Consider the following 20539-nt stretch of genomic DNA (forward strand, 5'->3'; position numbering starts at 1 on the left):
GTATTTCTCAAGGAACTACAGGATAGATGTGGATTGTTACTACTGGTAATGGCGTGTGGATGTGGCTTCACAAACCGGCAGTGGGAGTGCACTGGATTCGGAATATATTGGGAGTGTGTACACAGCCACACTCAAGTCATTGCTTAGATCCAAAGTGATTCTGTAGATAGAATGGAAGTTACCTTAAAGGTGTGAAGTGATAATCAGTACTTTCATCACCCTGGGATGTCAAGGCTACTTTCGCAGTGCAGTAAATGCTATGCAATCCTACCTCGCACTCTGCTTGTTCACTCCTATTCAGTTGTGAGGAGTGACCAGGTGAAGAGGACAAGGCTCCTGCACTTTTAATTGTGGCCTGAAAGAAGGAAATCCAGCAGGTCTAGCCTGCATGACAACTGCAGCATGGATGGTTGTAAACATACCATGCTGAAGTCAGGTTTCTTACTCAAATGCACCAAAAAAGACACTATTAAATGTATGAAATAACAAGGAAAGGAGAGTGCTGGATTTAACAACACATAATGCTATGAACCTGCTGAAAAAATTGGGTCAAATATGGTTTGGATTGGGAGGTCCCCAATAAAATATCCACAAGAAGTAAGCCAACCTTCCTTTATGAAATGGGGGTGAAAGGCAAAACACTTGCAATAAGATGTTGGGAAATTGGGAGCAACTGTGTGTGAAACTGTTTTACACACATCACCAGTTTCCTTCAAATTATGTTAAAAATAAAGTATTCAAGGCAGTAGTTGATAATATAATTTGAACTTCATGGCTGAAATCCTGTAAACCATTAGGAAAAAATAAGTCCCATGAGACCCAAACTGATCTTATGCACATAGCAAAGCACGAGAATCCAGTCAAACTAGATACGCGTTGTGGTCAGCACTTATTTTTCTTACAGATTAGGTCTTCCAGGTGCAAAAAGGCATACAAAACATGTGCATGGAGTATTTATGGACCCAGAGCCTGCTGCTGCATAATTTAAACAAAGAACACCCTTACTGAAGCTGTGAAATTCCACCCACCATTTTTAACAAACACTTCGGCACAAACAAGGTTTCCATTTTCAAGGAGCTTAAGAATATGATGAAGTTGCATCTTTTGGGTTTCTATCTGCCATGAATTTGTGTGTGCTGAGACATTGATGACACAACCTACATATTTTTTGTATGATGAGATGTGCAGTGGTAGTTAGCCCTTTTGGCAGTTATGCCACAAGTCAAATTCAAGGATGTATGTGTGTGTGTTGCTACACTACAATATATAAGCAACTCCTTCTGTACTGGCACTATTTTGGTTCTATCCTACCGAAATAGGGCACAGCCAGGAATGCCCACGGGAGTGGCAGACAGAAATATAGTACAAACTATGTCATAGCTAGGAACGTAGCCGACCCTCTCCAACTCCTGCATAAGTGTGCCCCAAACTCTAGTTATCTGTGTCACTTTGGCATCCATGCCATAGACTGGACACCTAGTGGCGGCTGTGCCTTTGCCATATTCTGAGATATCTGACTACAAAGCACTCCCTCCAGCTCAAAAAGGGCTCTCAAGGAAGAAACACTGAGGCAGTTGCCTTAGACTCCATCTTAAGCAAATTGTCTAGCCCTGAAGGGGAAAAAATGCTTAGCCAAGAGCTACATAGAAGGAATCAAGATTGTTGTACTATAAACCAAAAAACCCTCTCTTGGCCAGATGGATATACACCCTGTACTGTATACATTTCTTAAGAGACTTCACTTTCAAAAACCAGAATGAAGCAATGTATTCATGGAGCTGCCCCCGCCCTGCATTTATTCCTTTCTCTGTGCAGGAGTTGAGCACAATCCGTTATTACAACTATTCTGCAACAACATCTGCAGAGTATTATGTAAAGTTCTCTCTGCATGCTGCCAAGACAGTATGAGGTTCATTCTGGCTCCTGCACCATTGGTTGTGACTGAGCAGAATAATATTCTTTGCTGTACTTCGTACGACTATCTTACTCCTTTCATTGAAAGGCATCAAAGTTTGAGGGCCACAGCACCAGGCTAACTTCATGCCCCTGCCGCCACCACCACCATTTTCCTTAATTGCATTTTAAAACAAATCTGCAGAACAAAGTCCAAATTCGCATGCATTCAATCACTTTGCTTAAGAAAGCTCTAGCGGAATACCCTATCCATTCTGCTTATTTGTCTGTATACATTAGAAGAGATAAACTGACTGGCTTGCCCTTCTGCTTACACTAATTCACCCATCCTGAAAGACCTACACTGGCTCCCAGTAGTTTCCGAGCACAATTTGAAGTGTTGGTGCTGACCTTTAAAGCCCTAAATGGCCTCTGTCCAGTATACCTGAAGAAGTGTCTCCACCCCCATTGTTCAGCCCAGACACTGAGGTCCAGGCGAGGAGTGAGGTTACAGGGAACCAGGCAGAGGGCCGTCTCAGTAGTGGCACCCACCATGTGGAACACCCTCCCATCAGATGTCAAGGAAATAAACAACTATCCGACTTTTAGAAGACATCTGAAGGCAGCCCTGTTTAGGGAAGTTTTTTATGCCTGATGTTTTACCATTTTTATATACACTGTAAGCCACCCAGAGTGGCTGGGGAAACCCAGCCAGATGGGCAGGATATAAATAATAAAATTCTTCTTCTTCTCCTCCTCCTCCTCCTCCTCCTCCTCCTCCTCCTCCTCCTCCTCCTCCTCCTCTTCACCACTGAATCATCTCTCATTGTAGAATCAGATATGTGTTGTTGGATAACTAGTGGGATAGCCACCTGGTCCACCCAAACTCATACAGAAAAATGAGAGAGATCCAAGGGCTTCCTTAAATGAATAGTGGTGTGTGTGTGTGTGTGTGTGTGTGTGTGTGTGTGTGTAAAGCTGACCTCCCCCCATATCCAGAAGGATTACATCGTAACTCAAGTGAAGAGCAGTGGTGTGTACAATGGCCTGAAAAGGTTTAGAAAAACAGAACTAAGAATCACACAGATGAACCATGCCCCTAGCTACAAAAAGAATTCAGGGTCATTGGCCAATCTAGCCTGGAAAAACATTCCTTCCAAAAACATGGTGATCAGTCAGTTCCAAAATGTGAAAACAAAGCCCATCTGCCTAGCCTCACCCAGGAGAAAGCTCTCATAGCTCAAGTCCACCCCACTTGAATATCTGGGATATCTGACATTCAATATTTGCACTTGAAAAGTTCTACATTGATTAAGAATGTATGTAATGTTTTCCATTTTAGAGAAATTAAGAAGATGCACCAAATTCCAGAACACAAACGCTTCAAACAACATAATGGATGTTCCTTGTTCAGAACACCTCTCCTCCATAACTGCTTAAAGAACACTTAGTACTGGTTCAGAATTTTTGGGAGGTTTGATTGGGTGAGCACATACATTACAACTTGTGTAATAGATTGGAAGCTGTCAGATCTGTTCAATAGGAGGCAATCCCTCATACCGCTAGTCAGTAATTTCCCTTCAACCGTGCAGAATGCACAACACAACTGATCACTGGGATTTGTGCCAGACATTCTCTGTGTATTGCATACATAGACCAAGAAGCTATGCATAATGTTTTTACCCCACTCCCAGTTTCAGAGTATTTGTTAAAATCTGCTACTAATAATAGTTCCTATAATGAATTCACTGTGTTTTGCCAGCAAAGTCTGCAAAATGACACAGAAGGAACAAAGCTGTATGTTGCTAGCTATAGGTATGATTTGGGGAAAATATTCAGGAGATAGATGGTGTGGCCACAGACAAAAAAGCTTGCAGAGTAGATGTTAACTTTATTAACACATCACACACGTTCATTTATTTATAGAGGAAAGTGATCTTTTTTAGCCAGTGGCAAGAAGATCTGCAAAACCTATCAGTTTCCTCCTCATAACAAACTTCAATTCTCTCTGGCTGTCAAGTTCAATGCTTTTTGAAAAGAGGACTGAGTACCCAGAGTGGTGTACAGTATAACCATAAAACTGCAGTTTGTTCGATTAAAGGACAACTAAAAAAAACTTTCCAAAGGCAACAAAGAACATAATTCAGCCAAAACCTAAACGCAAAAATCTAGAGCAGCAGCAGGAGAATAAAAGGGATTTCCCATAGAAAGTGGCAGCAGAATTAGGTCACTATCAAAATTTCTAGTGAAAGAGACGCAAAAAGGAAGTCTGACGGATTTTAAATGAGAACACTGTGGTACAACCAAATAAAAGGCTCCAACGAATGGATGACTAAAGCCAAGTTTCTCCTTTTCAGACTCCAGGAGTGTATCTGTGAAATTTAGAGGGGTTGGTTTTTTTGTGTGGTCCAAATGTGAATCCTATCTGTGGACATTGAATTGCATTTACCGTGTTACCGCCCACTCATTTGGTTGGAGAGATCCTTTTAGAGGTCTCCTAATCCCATTTTGCTTTAACCACCCTGAAACAATTTGGTGAGTCACCACTCACCCCTGACTCTAAATCTTTACGAACAAGTTAAAAAGCACAGGTCCCAATACCAATCCTGGGGGACTCTTCTTTCTACATCTTCCATTGAGAGAAATCTCAATGCTCTCCGCTTCCTGTGTCGAAATCTTTTTGACAGTCTAAGGACAGAATGTGGACTGGATCACCTCTATCAATAAGCTTGTTGACACTCTCAAAGAATTCTAACAGGTTAGTGAGAATCTATTTGAACAGGTTGAATCACCTCAGCAGCATTCTTGACTAACAGTACTTCCATCTTGTCTGAATTAAGTTTCAGCTTGTAAACTCCTATCTGCTCCTGAATTCATGCCAGACACTAATTTACCACTTCCACTGCCTCCCTGGCATCAGATGATGGAATCAAGAGGTTATCTGCCTACTGGCAACACCTTAGCCCCGTGAGAATATCCAGTAGGAACTGTCCCCACAGAAAGTGTAATTTACATTCTGCTTCAATCCTGTTTATTTTTAATTCAGTTGTATTTCAGATTTGGCCTGAGTTTTCAGTATATACATGGAAAGGCTGTATTTCTGCATCTTTAACTAGAATGAATTATATAGCCACTTTCTAAAACCCTTGCCTGTCCTCCCTTCCCTTTTGTCACCTACTATAGCCTACCTATAGACCTAGCAGTAATATTTTATGCAAGGACATTGCAATGGTAGACCACTCCAGTACCAGCAGAAGCCACACCTTCCCCCTTTTGGAAAATACTTTAACTGGCTGCAAGAGTTTGGCGAGGACAATACAGCCCATGAATCATCATGCGGAGGAGGGAAAGCGTTTCCGTCTTTCTCCACAATGAACTAGAAATTTTCAGCTCAGAGAAATAAAGCTACTTTCAACCCTGAAATTCTATGCATGTGCTCTCAGAAGTGAGGCTCACTGAGTTCAAATGGGACTTGTTTCCAGAGAAATGTGCTAGCCTGAATGTATTGCAGGCTTATACACAACACTGTGAGAAAGAAACGGGTCTTAATTCATTGCACCAGATAAGGATTTCTACAATCACAGCAAGACCCCATATGTTGGGGTCACCACCTGTCACGGTGGCCGGAGTGGGCTACTTCAGAGTAACGACTCTACACAGCTCTGCATTTTATCTTTTATTGGTGCTGAGTATTTACAGTGCTAATGGCAGTGCTATTTACAAAGACACATCTGCTCAGCTTGAATCAGAACCTCCAAGTGGCTATTGGCGCGTCTTGCGCCAGCATAACAACTTGGGGAGACCCATCCTCTTCCCCCGACGTTTTCTGCGCAATTCCGGAGTTGGGGGGATGGGTCTGCCCCCCTTCCTTCCCCCTTCCTGTCCCACCTGGGACGATGGCTCTTCTACCCTGCCAGAGCCTTGGACACCACTTCCTGTTTCCCCACTTGAGCTGCAGCTTTCCCTCTTTTCAGCCTCGCTCGGGGCTGGGCTGGAACTCAGGAGGGGAGGGGCTTCGCGATACCCCTTGACCCTCACATCCACCCCCCTTCCAAGCCCCCCTTCTCCCCTCCCGAGAGGCTGCACGGGTGTCGGTGGTGACTGAAAGCCTAAAAACTCTGTGCTGTCCGAGCCGGTTGGTGTTAACACCTCCCCCCAGTCCCGTTGGCCCCCTCCTTCCTCCTGGGAAGACGGAAAGCCCAAAAAGTCCGTGGCCTCAGAGCTGGTGGGGGTGAAAATCTGCTGCCAGTCCACCTCTTCTCCTGACTGAATGGACCTCGGAGATGCCCATATCTCCTCCTCCGTGTCCTCAAACTCTGCTTCCCATCTCCATGGCGAACTGCTTTCCCCCTCCTGTGCTTCCTCCTCCTCCCCCTCCCGTTCCATGTGCCAGGGCTTGGGCCTGTGTGGGAAGAGGGCGTGGAATTCTTCCACTAAGAATTCCTCTTGTATCTGGGTGTCTGGGACCCATTCATTTTGGGATGGCGGGGCGTCCTCCCATGCCATGAGGTACTCCAGGCCCCCCACCCACCTTCGTGAATCAAGGATGGCCGTTGCTTCATTGAGTGGCTCCCTGCCTCCACTCTCCCCCCTCCCTCGGGGGGGCTGTGCGCTGCCTCGGAACCTGCTACTTTCCCTGTACGGAGACAGCAGCGATCTATGAAACACTGGGTGCACCCTCATGTCCTCTGGCAGTGCCAGCCTGAATGCCACCGGGTTTACCTGTTGCGTGACCGTAAAGGGGCCCAACCTTCTGGGTGCCAGCTTCTTGCACCTCCCTCTGGTGGGAAGGCCCTCCGAGGACAACCAAACCTTGTCCCCCACCCTGATGACCTCCCCCGGTCGCCTGTGGCGATCTGCCCCCTTCTTGTACGCTTCCTTGGCCCTCTCCAAGTGTTCTCTGAGCTGCTGGTGCACCGTCTCCAGTTCCTCTGCCCAATCCTCTGCCTGTGGGCCCTCCTCCTCCCTCTCCGGGAAAGATCTGAGGTTGCGCCCGTAGTTGGCCTTAAAGGGCGACACCCCTGTGGAGACGTGCACCGCATTGTTGTAGGCAAATTCCGCCAGTGGCAGGCGATCCACCCAGTCCGTCTGCCTCTGGCTGACGTAGCATCTCAGGTACTGCTGCAGAATGGCGTTGACCCTCTCCGCCTGTCCATTGGTCTGCGGGTGCCGAGCCGTCAACAAGCTGACCTCCACCTGCAGGAGGTTCATGAGCCGCCTCCAGAACCTGGAAACAAATTGGCGGCCTCGATCCGAAATAACTCTTAAAGGTAATCCATGCAGTCTGAATACGTGGTCAACAAACAGTTTGGCTGTCTCTTCTGCAGAGACCGCCCTGGCACACGGTATAAAATGGCACATTTTGGACATGAGGTCCACCACCACCAACACTGCAGTCTTGCCCCTGGACGACGGCAGGTCTGTGATGAAGTCCATGGACACTACTTCCCATGGCCTGTGCAGTGTGGCTAATGGCTCCAGCAACCCTGCTGGTGGTGCCCTGACCACCTTTGCTCGCTGGCAGGTGTCACAGCCCCTTACATAGTCCCGAACATCTTCCCGCACCCCTGGCCACCAGAAGTGTCTCATGACTAGGTGAGTGGTTTTGTCCCTTCCAAAATGACCCGCCGTCGGGTTGTCGTGCATCTGCTTGAGGACCTTACCTCTGAGCTGGTTGGTGGGCAGGTACAGGGCTCCCCTGTAAAAAAGCAACCCCCTCCTTTCCTCAAAGTCTTTTGCCTGCTCCCTCCCCCCTCGCAGCTCTCTGAAGATGCGGGTGGCAAACTCACCTGCTGCCGTCAGTGCTGTGAGTTCTGCCTCGCTCACCACTGCTGCTCCGCAGGACCATGCTGATGGGGGGAAAATGTGCCGGGGTGCTGGTGGCAACTCCTCCTCCATGTACTCCGGCTTGCGGGAGAGGGCATCCGCCCTGACGTTCTGCTCCCCCGGTATGTAGTGGATGGAGAAGTTGAAGTGCCTGTGCTGTCAGGTTCTGTAATTTCTGTAATTCCTGTGCCACGGCTTCGGCTTCCAGCCTCCACTGCTCAGCGTCTTGCGCGCTCATCGCGGCCGCTCCAAAGTAGCCAGAAAGACTTGGAGGTTGCTGTCACGGTGGCCGGAGTGGGCTACTTCAGAGTAACGACTCTACACAGCTCTGCATTTTATCTTTTATTGGTGCTGAGTATTTACAGTGCTAATGGCAGTGCTATTTACAAAGACACATCTGCTCAGCTTGAATCAGAACCTCCAAGTGGCTTTTGGCGCGTCTTGCGCCAGCATAACAACCTGGGGAGACCCATCCTCTTCCCCCGACGTTTTCTGCGCAATTCCGGAGTTGGGGGGATGGGTCTGCCCCCCTTCCTTTCCCCTTCCTGTCCCACCTGGGACGATGGCTCTTCTACCCTGCCAGAGCCTTGGACACCACTTCCTGTTTCCCCACTTGAGCTGGAGCTTTCCCTCTTTTCAGCCTCGCTCGGGGCTGGGCTGGAACTCAGGAGGGGAGGGGCTTCGCGATACCCCTTGACCCTCACACCACCAAATTTGTTAAGCCAAATAACATTCGTATCTCAGATCTCTGTAATACAGGAACCCCCAAACTTGGCCCCCCAGATGTTTTGGGACTACAATTCCCATCATCCCTGAACACTGGTCCTGTTAGTTAGGGATGATGGGAGTTGTAGTTCCAAAACACCTGGAGGGCCACAGTTTGGGGGTGCCTGCTGTAATACATTTAATATTTATGGAATTCAACCATGTCTGGGCAACAGTTCAGTGGTAACACAACTGCTTTGCATGCAGAAGGTCCCAGGATCCATCCAAACATGATCAGGGGATCTGAAAGACCCCTGCCTAAGACCTTGAAGAGTCAGAGTAGACAATACTGTGTTAGATGGACAGTCTGACCTGGCACAAGACAGTTTTCTATGTTCCATTCTCTAGAAGCACTGAAAAAAAGTAAGCATCCTAAATGGTGAGCTAATGCATAGAAATAACAGACAAGTCCTGTTTACAGAGGCATTTAGAGAACACCACTTTTACTCCCATTCCACAGGAAGCAAAACTGAAGGAAGAACAACCACATCCCTGAACAGCTTTGTTCCCACTGGTATTTCATACTGGAATACATATTCCTTCCATGCTCTTGCTATCTTGCCAAATCAGTTGTCTGAATATACATACTATGTGCTAAAGTGGAGCCGGGCACTCTGAAAGCTACTTTGGCAATTGCTGACTTTGTGCCACTATACAAGAACACAGGAGACTGCCTTATACATCGGTCCATCTCAGCATTGTCTGCACCAGGTATCTTCAACCTTCTCCGATCTAGCACCCACTTTTAACCCAAGCATGTCTTTGGGGACCCTTTTCTTAACCTTTTACCGTGTATTTGCAGGGCAGTAGTGCTCCTGTTGTGACCCACCTTGGATCTGGCCTTGGATCAGTGGCAGAGCTTCATGCTCCGGCACCAGGGGGCGGAGAGCTGGCGCATGTCCCAGGGATGTGGCGTGATGCACGTCCTGGGGTGTAGGGCGCTGCCTGCAGGGGTGTGGCACCCAGTGCAGGTGGGGGTACAGCCGCGATGGCACCCCACCGGGATCGCGCTGCCAGGGGCGGTGCGCCCCCCCCCCCACTCCTTTTCCTCCGCCAGTGCTGGCTGTGACCCACCAGTTGAGGACCAGTGTTCTACAATGATTGGCAGTGCTCAAACAGAAACCTTTCCCAGCCCTACCTGGAGATGTTGGGGGATTGAACCAGGGACCTTCTGCATGCAGCACAGCAGCTCTACCATTCAGCTACGACTTCTCCCCATAGTGCAAAAAAGACAAAACAGAACACTTTACAGTGTTACTTTTTTTTTTTTAAAGTCATTGGAACTGGGGATCAAATCTCAGGGGCAATCAGGAATTTACTGTTTTGGCCCTTGATTCAATGCAATGTTTACCAATGCCAGTTGTGGTAGATTTCTCCCACATCAGACAGGGCCAGATGGAGGCCGTTAAGAGTATAATTCTGGGAAAAGCTAAAAAGGAACCCTCGTCTGCGACAGGCATTCTGTCCAGATCCTGAAGCCCAGTCCAGCATTTCAAACGTTGCTCTTTTTAAAGCTCTTCCAGGCAATGTTTCAGAAAGCGGCTACTTGAGCCGAAGAGAAAGGTAATGGTGCCAAGCCTGAAGGGAGGGGGAAAGTTTGAGATCACAGAACACTGTCTTGTAATTAGACAAACCGCTGAGTCTGAACGGCAGCAACTCCTCCAAAGCAACTGGTCCACTTCCTGAATTCTACTTGTAATTTGTATCAAGGAACGGTACAAGATCAGCCCAAGTCAGATGCAACCTATGGTGGTGGTGGAGGGGCACTTGCGAGTAGTGGGTAGAGCAATATATGCAATTCTCACCCATTCTCATTCCTGCCATGCAAGAATCATCTCCCCACTTCTCTCCATATAGCCAAGCAAAGGGCACCATCGTGGTACAGGGACGCATTGAGCCCAAGCAGAAGCACTCAAAGAGGGTGAAGAGCATGGCTGACGAGGAGCATGGCCTGGGGAGAGTCACAAGGGCCAGACAGAGAGGCCTGCATTAGGGCTACCTAAATGTAATTCTTTTCCTTCCATCAGAGACACTCATGGAGTTTGGGAGGGTTAGTTGTCACAGTGCCCGGGGCAAGTGCTTTTGTGGATTCCTGGACACTGGGAATCAAGCCTGCTCCACTTTGCTTCTCCCCTTTCAACAGTATGGGCCTCATTCTGGCTTTGGTTTCCTGGCCGTAGTAGAACATTGCAGGGAATTGGCAGTCTCTCTAGTTAGAAGTCACACTGCACAGGTTGGGCAGGTTTCACAGGTGTGCTGTTATCAGGCATCTAGTTGTTTGTCACAAAGGGTTGCTGAGTTCCCCTTGCCTTTTTTGCAGGAGGGAGACCCAAATAACGTATAAACCTCTCTAAGCAACTACTCAGCAAACATACATGTCAGCACCCTTCATTGATGCACCTTGCTTTGCACAAGGTTTTTACATTGTACATTGTTTTGTTATAATAATGACACCAGAGATACTGTAACCAGAACCAGAGATACTGACAGAGTTACCAACATGCAGGGGATTGTATTTATTCTGCTTCTGACACAAGGTATAAGTCATTCCACAGACTGAGGTGTGACAGCCATTCTGCCTGAACGAAAATAATTGTCATTTCTCACTGCAACTAGTTGCTCACACAGGTGCGACTTCTCTGCCACTAAGCAGGGTCCCCCTTCGCCAAGTTGAGTTAGAGTGAGGGTAGTGGTGGAATACTGCAGATTGAAGAGGTATTTTTTTCTACAATGCAGGAGTTCAAATGACAACAGGACAGGGCACTGCTGCTTCAGAATGCCTCTTATTTTTCAAACCTGGATCAGCAAGGACACAAGAGATGCCCAATTATTCAGAGATGTTAAGAAATCACACCCCAAACCTGTAAGGAATTCACTGTCTTTTAGCCCAGGTTTTCCAGCGTTCTCAATACTAGTTGAGTCTGTTCTCTTGACATAAACTGCATTCCAGATACAAGTAAAACAGCAGAACAGAATAAGAGAAACTCAGGCAGAAATTGGGAGAAGGTCTGTGTATTTTAGTCATGAAGGAAATATTCCTTCAATCATGACAGATCACAGAACTATCATTAGCCAGGCATGTTAACCCTTGCAAACAAACGGTCAGCAGCCTATTAGCCTATGAGCTGTAAGTATTGTACAATATGCCTCATAACACCAGAGCCATTCATAGGAAGTGACTGGCAGGAAAACCCTTGTACGCTTGCAAGTTTGCTTGTAACAGGCAACCCACAGCACTGCTACCAATAATGCCACTTTGAAAGATGCTTTTTCAGTTCCTCCTGGAAACATTTCCCATCAACCGGGCTCAAGTGGGAGTGTGTTCTTCAATCTGGCATCGTTTTTTTTTAAGGATGGCTGCATCAACAGTGCCTCATCATTTTATGGGAGAGCTGCCTGGAACAGCTTCCTGCAACAAGCAACTAGAAGTCTTCCGCCTTGCTAAAGACAGAGGATTCAAAAAGCTGCATGAATCACAGGGGCTGGCTTTCCATCATGGAACTAAGCAGCTTCACGAGAAAGAACTTCATATAGATTTTTAAATAATATAAAGGCAACCTTTTTGGTTTCATGTTTTATGAAAGCAGCACAAAAAAACATGCAAGGCATATCTAGTAAAAGCTTCCAGGAAAGGAATAAGTGTTCTGATCAGAAAGAGAGGGTCCATTCCTTACAGACACAGCTCTTCAAAAACTAGATACCTCATGCACTGTATCTTAGACTATTTGCCCTGAACTGCCAGCATACTACCAACAAAACATAGGGCTTATCCTTTTCTCTGCTCTTTCCAGGCACTGTCTGTGCATAAAAGCTCCATGTCTGAGTGTGGTTTTTTTTTGGGGGGGGGGTTGCTTTGGAGTTCCCCCCACATTTTAAAGCTCAGTTGGAGCAAATGGCAATCTGGGAAAAAAAACCACCCAGTTTGATGTTTGCTCTGACCGAGTGCTAAAGGGTTTTCGCAGGGAAAGCTTCATGGCAAACAACACACACACACCCCCAAAAAACAACACCCGCTCAGACACAGAGCTTTTAATCACGGGCCTATGCCTGGAAAGAGCAGGACAAAATGTAAGTGTGGATAAGCCCCAAAACACAGAGTCGCAAATGTTAATTGCAAGACAGGGAACCGGTAGTCCGACGGTACCTGGAGAACACGGCTTCCAGCATGGGCAGTAATCAGAAATTATGAGAGTTGTACTCTAACACCTGGAGAAGTACAGGTTTCCCATACCTGTCATAGGGGAAGCAGCCACAATGTACCGTAATCCATCTTTAACTTCTGTACTTTTAGTGAGGACGTCATTTTAGTGTGGCTTTGAGCTGAGCTTCTAATTGTTTTATTTGTTTTTGCACCAGGAAAGTTTTATTATGGTTTTATTGATTTTGTTTGTTTAAGTTGTATTTTGTATTTTTATATAGGGTATCATTGACTGTAATTTGTAAGCCACCTAGATAATTTTACTGCTGACCAGCCATCAAATTACTAATAAAGATGATGATGGTGGTGATGATGATGATGATAGTAATCCACTTCTGGCAGAAATTCTATTCCCCTCCCACTTCACTACCCATACTACCATTTCAAAATAAAAGGCAGAGAAGAATTTATCTGCTCAAAACTTCATTATATGAGAAGAGTTTACAGATGGAAACTGCATTGAAAAAGGAAAGGAAAGAGAATCAGAAAACCTTCACATATGTAAAAATGGACTTCTAAGTACACTTCAAGAAAAAGCAGCCATCCCAGGGTTGAACTAAAGGAGAGTCCTTGTTAGCTAGTACTGTAGGAGTACTTTCATAGTTTGGTTTTGCCCCCAAGATGAGAGGGGCAAAACACACAAAATAACAACTGCTTATAAACACAGCTCCTTATAAAAGATAATTATGTGCTAGCTAGGAGGGATATAGTTTAACAAAATACATAGCACTCAAGTTGAAAACAGATTTCAAAATCACAGCCTTGTACTGTAAAGCATTTGAAAAATCATTCTTCTTCTCAGTATCTAGCTATGAAACACAGCCAGCAATCCATACCACCTTGGACATATTTTTTGTGTGGAAAACTGAATACAAATGAAATTTAATCATTAAGAATTCTGCAAGTACAATATAAGCTATCAACTTATAAAAACTTGTATAGGGGAGGCTTAATACAGGCATCTCATTCTAACATTCCAAACAGCTTCCTAAATTAGAAAAAAAAAACCAGTTGGACATGTCAGCTTGCTTAGTATTAAATGAGTCAGGAGAGCACAGGAAGCAGCACCACAAAACTTCTACTGTGCAGCTGATATTCAGGCAATGTTATGCTATAATCCAATATATTTGTTTCTTTAACATAGGCATCCCCAAACTGCGGCCCTCCAGCTGATTTGGGACTACAACTCCCATCATCCCTAGCTAACAGGACCAGTGGTCAGGGATGATGGGAACTGTAGTCCCAAAACAGCTGGAGGGCTGAGTTTGGGGGTGCCTGCTAACAGAAGCCATAGCAACCACATACAAAATACAACAGTTTATTCATATGCAGCTTTACAATATAGCTCACCATAAAAGCTACAGCATTCATTCATTGCCATTTTGCATCTCAAACAGTTCTACCAACAACACTGGAAATACTGTTTCACAAGAAGGAAAGTAGAACACAATCCTACCAAACTGCCGACGCCACTTCCTGAAGCATCCAGGTGTTCCTTGAACATCCCCCATCCACATACAGCTCCGATCCTACAACTATTCTTAGCCAGTTAGCTCCAACAAGGCGATGGAAGCAACTGGCGCACTTTTCAATCTGAACAAACTAAACCTGCTCTGGCCGGGCACTGGTTTGGTTTTGGGTGGTTTTTTTCTTTCCCTCCCAGATGTCCTTCAGGCTCCTCTTCTCAGTCCTATTCAAACAACGTCCCTGGCTTTGAAGCCACGCCTCGAGGAACGGAAACAACAGTCAACCCTCTGGAACATGTTTCCTATAAACTAGAAGCCTGCAGAACAGCCAGCACATTGAGCAAACTGCCAATTAACCAAATACATTGCACTGGAGAGAGAGGGGGGTGGGGGTGGGAAGAGATTGAAGGAGTAGGAGATGGCCGCTCCCAAAGCAACTCAGAAATCTGAATCCACAGTTCTTGCAACTCCTTCCAAGTACATTCTATTTTTCTAGCCCATGGATTATATAGCTGGTAGAACACACAACCAAAACACACCATTATGGAGCATCTACAAATATACAGAGAAAAGAGTATTCAACACAGTCCTTAACTAGAATATGGATCTCATTTAAAACCATAAACATTTTCTTTTACATAGCTTAAGAGCTTCCAGCTCTTCATTAGTCCATATGACAAGCACAAGATGCACACTATAGAATGCTTCAAATCCCATCAGTTTTATCTGATATCAGCAGCACACACATATATTCATGTATTCAGACAGATGTATATCACAAGCTGTTACATTTTCATAGAAGCTGGCGCAATGAGTTCCACTACTACAATGGGAATTAACCCCCCCCCAATATCTGCACCCTCCTCATATCTTCCTGGGATGGTTAGCTGAGCACCCAGAACAGGGTGCAGGGAGAGGAGAGGGGAGATTGTTCCTTCAGCACAATAATTTCTGCTTGCCAGGTAAACAATCACCTGCAGGTTGAATTCCATCCTTTGCAACTGGTGGTGTTGCATAATTGGAAAGTATTAAGTTCCAACGTTGAAGCCAGTTGGGGAACCAAACACCTGTAATTCCAGATCTGTGGGAGATGGCTGGCCTTCAAGACTAACTAAAACACTCTGTACACATTCTAAGTTCTACAACCAGTCAGAAAACAATCGGGAAAATAATAGACCTGTGTGTTAAAACAGTCTACTATAGCTTAAGATTCTCAGTTCTATGGTTGGTTTCCGAAACAAACTGTGCGCCCCAAATGAATTCAATTCAGTTCAAGGACCAGGCTCCATTCTTGGTAAACTTTCAGAGGCCAAATGTCAATGGTGGGTGGCACCAGAAGCAAAAGTGGCCAGGACAATACATGTGAGTTTTACCTTTGTAGGGCAGGCTAGTTTCCTCACACTCATCCTTCATCCAGGCAAGCAAAAAGTATTCTCAGAGTTCCAAGTACACATTGGTTCAGTTGGTTAGAGCATGGTGCTTATAGCACCAAGGTTGCAGGTTTGATCCCTAAACAGGACAGCTGCCCATTTCTGCATTGCAGGGGGTTGGACTAGATCAGTGTTTCCCAACCTTGGGCCTCCAGCTGTTTTCGGACTACAATTCCCATCATTCCTGACCACTGGTCTTGCTAGCTAGGGATGATGGGAGTTGTAGTCCAAAAACAGCTGGCGGCCCAAGGTTGGGAATGCTGGACTAGATGATCCTCAGGGTCCTTTCCAACTCTACAATCCTACACCAAGGAGATGCAAAAGCTGGGCTGGTAGGGTGTGTGGCTTGGGAGAGTTCTGATGGCCAGATAAAGAGGCCTGAGGACCACATTTGATTCCTTTGGTTCCCCATCCCTTAACTAGATAGCGGTAAACACCAACAAGTTAAAGAGCCATGTGGAGGGAGGGGTCCACTTTCAAAGGAGCAGAGGCAAAAAGCAGTGGAGAATCATTGCAAAGCTTTGCTCAAATCCCCATCTCAATAGTTACTGGCATGTTTGGAAAAAACAGCTATGCAATCCAGGTTCTCCGTTGCCACGAGACTCTTGGATATGTATAACAATACTGTTTTAATAGGACCGAAGAGAAACCAGATTATTAGTGTATGGCTGAAAAATGGCTCCAAGTCAATTAAAGGGTGGCCTCCGCTTGCTTACTTCACTGGGCGTGGGGGAGAGGATTAGTCAACGGAACAAGGTCAGCACATTACAGTTGGTGGGCTAGAGAGGTGCAAGATGCATTTCTCTGGGCCAGCTACAGTGTAGCCAAATGGCATGGAAGACAAGTGTGGGAGAGAAAGACCATCAACATTTTCTTTGCATTCACTAAAGGCTTCCAGACACAAATACCCATCTGTTCTCTAGTTCAGAACGGCCGCTCTTCACTATTAACTGAGGCATACTGCTAAATTCTAGTTTCCAATATACAATTTCCATGTTGGAGGACTTTAGAAAGATCACCTGAGCTAAACTATCATGGTGAGCACCTGGATTGAACATGTCACACCTGTACTGAGCCCACATTGAATTGACCATGTGACCCCTTAATCAGAGGCGAAACTAGGCTTTATTTCACCAGGGTCAAAGACTCAGTTTGGCACCCCCTACACACATTTGCGTACACTCTCACAGGCTGGGAGCCTCAATGATACCCCTCTGCATGCTTCACCTGGGGCAAAAAAAACCTGGTTAGACACACACACACACACACACACACACACACACACAAACACACACACACACACGGTACCTACAGCACTGCCTTCATCCAGCACAATTCATAATCAAGCCCACATTTACCCAATCCTCTTCTGACAGCATTGCAACAGCACAGAAAATCTGGAGTAAATTTCAAGTTCTGCTCAAGTCTGCATGTCTTACCATCTTAATTCAGTCATATGGCATAGCCTTTGCTCCACCTCATTACTTTGCACCCAAAATGTTGCAATGCAGTTCTCCAACCAAAAAAATAGAGATTAGTGAACACAAAATGCATATATTAATGTTCAAAAATTCATTCTATTATGGAACACTGCTTGCAAAAAAGTGCATAATAGGCAGAATTGTGTAAAAAAAATGTTCATATGAGGGGTTAGGATCTCCAATGTTTTCAATCACTATGCAACAATGAAGGTAGCAGCAATTTTTTAAAAAAATTAAGAACACCTGCTTCCCAGCAAGCAACAGAGATTACTGAGATTTTTTTTTTTAAAAAACACAATCTGATAGTGACTTTTTAAAAAGTACTTCTCTAGTAAAGAGAGAGACTGAAGCCAAAATAATCACTGGTGGGGAAACCCCCCTCCCCAATGTTTCATGGTAGATAAACCAGAAGGGTCATGTTAGGCTCCTTCAGAACTTTCTAACGTACAGGACAAGACTATCTGTGGGCACAGGGCTTGAGATATTTACAAAAGGCTCAGCAGAGAACTGATGAATCAACAATGGGTCCTTTGACCCAACTGCAGTTTTTGGTTCTTGCCGCCAGACTCGCCTGCATCCTCTCCTTAACTATGCTACAGTCTGCCAGCGCTTATTTGTTCTCCAACTCAGCTTTCAAATATTCTGAGACCAAGCCAGCAAAAAGTGTAATTGTTTCTCCAGATGATGTCTTTTGAAGTTAACTCTGGAGATGCTGAAAAGAGGAGCTGGCCGGGGGGGGGGGGGAGGATCTTGTTCATGGAGCAGTTATAACAATGTCAAATGTTGGTTAGACTTCAGCTCCTGAACAGGGAATTCAATGAGTGCCCACAAGTAGAAATGTGTGTTGGTGTTATGGCCTGGGTGTTTCTTTAAGACCCTGAACACTTCCAAGCAAAGGAAGGAGTGCAAATATGATCTACACTCACACAGATTTGAATAGAAGTTTGTTCAATACTTGAGGACACTTATAGTTAAGAGAATTTAGGTGTTCCATATCTAAACTTAAAGTACTGGCATAATTTCAACCTTGTTTAAGAATGATCTACATCTGCTTTAATTTAAAAATAAACACCTATAGCAGCGGTGGGGCATGAAGCCCAGCACAAGTACCAATTTGGCCCATGAAGCCGTTCCCTCCAAACGACACCCATCTACCGTACATTACATCTGACACCATATATGATGTCAGCTATGGGGCAGATATGGATGTGGCCACAAAGGAATGAACTGGGAGCTTAAATTGAGCCCCCAATTGTTTCTTTGCAACTGGGGATCCTAGTAGGTGTGAGTCAATTATCTGGTGCCAACAAGAAGCCCCTGCTTGGGTGGGTTGTATAGGGGAGAACAGCCAATGGGATTTATCTGCTCAGTTTTGAAGCATTCAGGAATGGAAGAAACTCATTTGTTTGATTCAGGGAGCCCTCCTGACAAGTCCAAGTAATCAAAACCCCAAAATCTGGGGAGAAATTTGAATGGCAATTTCTGAAGCAAGCCCAATTCTCTTCTGAAAGTGAGTCCCAGTATCATATAAAGTTATGGGTTTATCTGGTTCCAAGAACTGGAAGATGTCCATAGCCATATCAAGTACTGTAGATCAAAATTAGAAATTCCCGTTACACAGAGTAAGGTTATATCATGCTTTCACTCACGACATGCTGGGCCAAGTCAATAGCATTCCTCTTAGGTGCACAAACATGTACCCCAGAGATTTCATGAAGAAACAGCAAAATTTCAGAGAAAATATGTAATATGCTCAGGCAACTTGACCTACTCTTTGTCCTAGACCACCCCAGATTCAGATTTAAGTCTTAGCTAATTTGAGATCGATTCTAACTACTGTATACCTCAGTTTTTCAAACACAACAAAAGAATACAAAGTGCTGCAACTTTAAGAAGAAATGAAACCAGCTGGGCTTTGTTTCGAATTTTGGATGTCTTTGCATTCAGAATTATTTTGTCACAATGGTTTCCTGCTGCCAAGACACACTCTAGTTCCAAGCACAGGGGGTAATTTGATCCAAACAAAACACATGCACTACTCAAGAGACACTCTCTCCAGAAGATCAAATTGCTCTTCTATACAGAAATACATGAAATGTTCCTGGGGGAAACTCTCTTTCTTTCTTAAAGAACAGTAAGTACACATTCCCAAGCCATCCACTTACCTATTCAAACTGCTTGCCTAAGTCAGGTACCGGTAGTACCGTATTCACTTGAATGTAATGGGCACCTTTTTTGGCCAAATTACGTTGTGAAAATTAGGATCCGCATTAGATTTGAAGGCGCATTTACATTTTACTTTTTTGGTTTCAAGGTTTTGAAAACTGAAGTGTGCATTAGATTCGATGGCACACTGGATTTGCATAAATACGATATTTTACACTATTTGATAAATCTCTTACTCTGCCAAAAACACGAGGCAAGAATGGAGAGAGGATTGGAAAACAATGGGAATGAATGAGAGTGTCCCCAAAATGTTGACATTCTGATACTCAGAGTCTCTGCATTCCAAAAGGGCTGTTGAATCAATCTACAGTGAAAATTACAAAGATATGCTATACTATTCAAAGTTGCTCTCATAATGGAGATTTTTATTAAGTGAAAAAACAAAAGCAGGACTTTATTTTCTGCTAAAAGCAAGGAAGTGAATAATCGAAGGAATATTTGCACACACAAGCAGGATGCTTTCCCCCGCCACCATCATATGATTCCTTCCAACTCAGCTCTATGTAGAGGCTTTCATGGAGGAAAAGGATATACGTTAGCAACACATGGGTCATGTATAGTTTTTACAACAGTGTGTTGAATAGCATTTTGAAATCCTAACAAATTCATAATGTATGCACCTGATAAAAGTGTGCTCCAGTACATGAAGCTTTGGGACGCAGTCAGTGTTAGAAACCGAGATATGAAAGCTGGGAGCAAAATGACACCTTAAACCTAGGTTATGGGCGCAACAATGGAATGTCTAGGCATGCTTTTTTATAACAAGAATACAGAGCTGAAAATGAATGAATGGCAGCTAAAATATTATGTTCATTTGTCTCGTGGTCCAGTCCTTCCCCTGCCCACCCCCCTAATATTCTTAAGAGGGTCTCTTCTCCAGTCTTCAGAGGCTAGCTGCAAGTGGGGAGGCAGCAGCGGCGTAGCTAGCTGCCTGGCCGCCCGGGGCAAACCCAAAGTCACGACGCATGCGTCACGACGCATGCACGCACAGGAGGGATATGACGGCAACACAGCAGGCAGCGGCGGGTGGCGTCCGGCAGGCCTCCCCCTCTCCCTCTGGCCCTCCCTCTGCCCGTCCTTACCGCACTTGAAGCGGTTCTCCTCACAGCCAGTTTGCGCTGGCTCTGCAGGGGCTGGTCCTCCTCGCCCGCCGCCTGGCTTTCTTCAGGGCCATCGTGGAGGCGGGTGAGGGCTGCACTGCCGGCGGAGGGCGGCTCCTCCGGCAGGGAGGAGATGCCATGGAGGAGGCGGGCT

The 20539-nt window shown here is 45.4% G+C and overlaps 1 protein-coding gene across 10 annotated transcripts in view; it reads right to left on the reverse strand.

Moving 5' to 3' along the window:
* Window positions 1-20539, reverse strand: part of SH3PXD2A (SH3 and PX domains 2A) — a 275011-nt gene that overhangs the window by 39432 nt on the left and 215040 nt on the right. The window contains exon 1 of one of the 10 annotated variants that reach the window (XM_035133349.2): window positions 14139-15694. The exons of the other annotated variants lie outside the window; for them this stretch is intronic. Coding sequence (XP_034989240.1) covers window positions 14139-14199 — 61 coding nt within the window. The 5' untranslated portion in view covers window positions 14200-15694. Of the gene's footprint in view, window positions 1-14138; window positions 15695-20539 lie in introns of those variants that run through there. 10 annotated transcript variants of the gene reach the window in all.

The sequence above is a fragment of the Zootoca vivipara genome, chromosome 5 (assembly GCF_963506605.1).
Source record: "Zootoca vivipara chromosome 5, rZooViv1.1, whole genome shotgun sequence".
Lineage (NCBI taxonomy): Eukaryota > Metazoa > Chordata > Lepidosauria > Squamata > Lacertidae > Zootoca > Zootoca vivipara.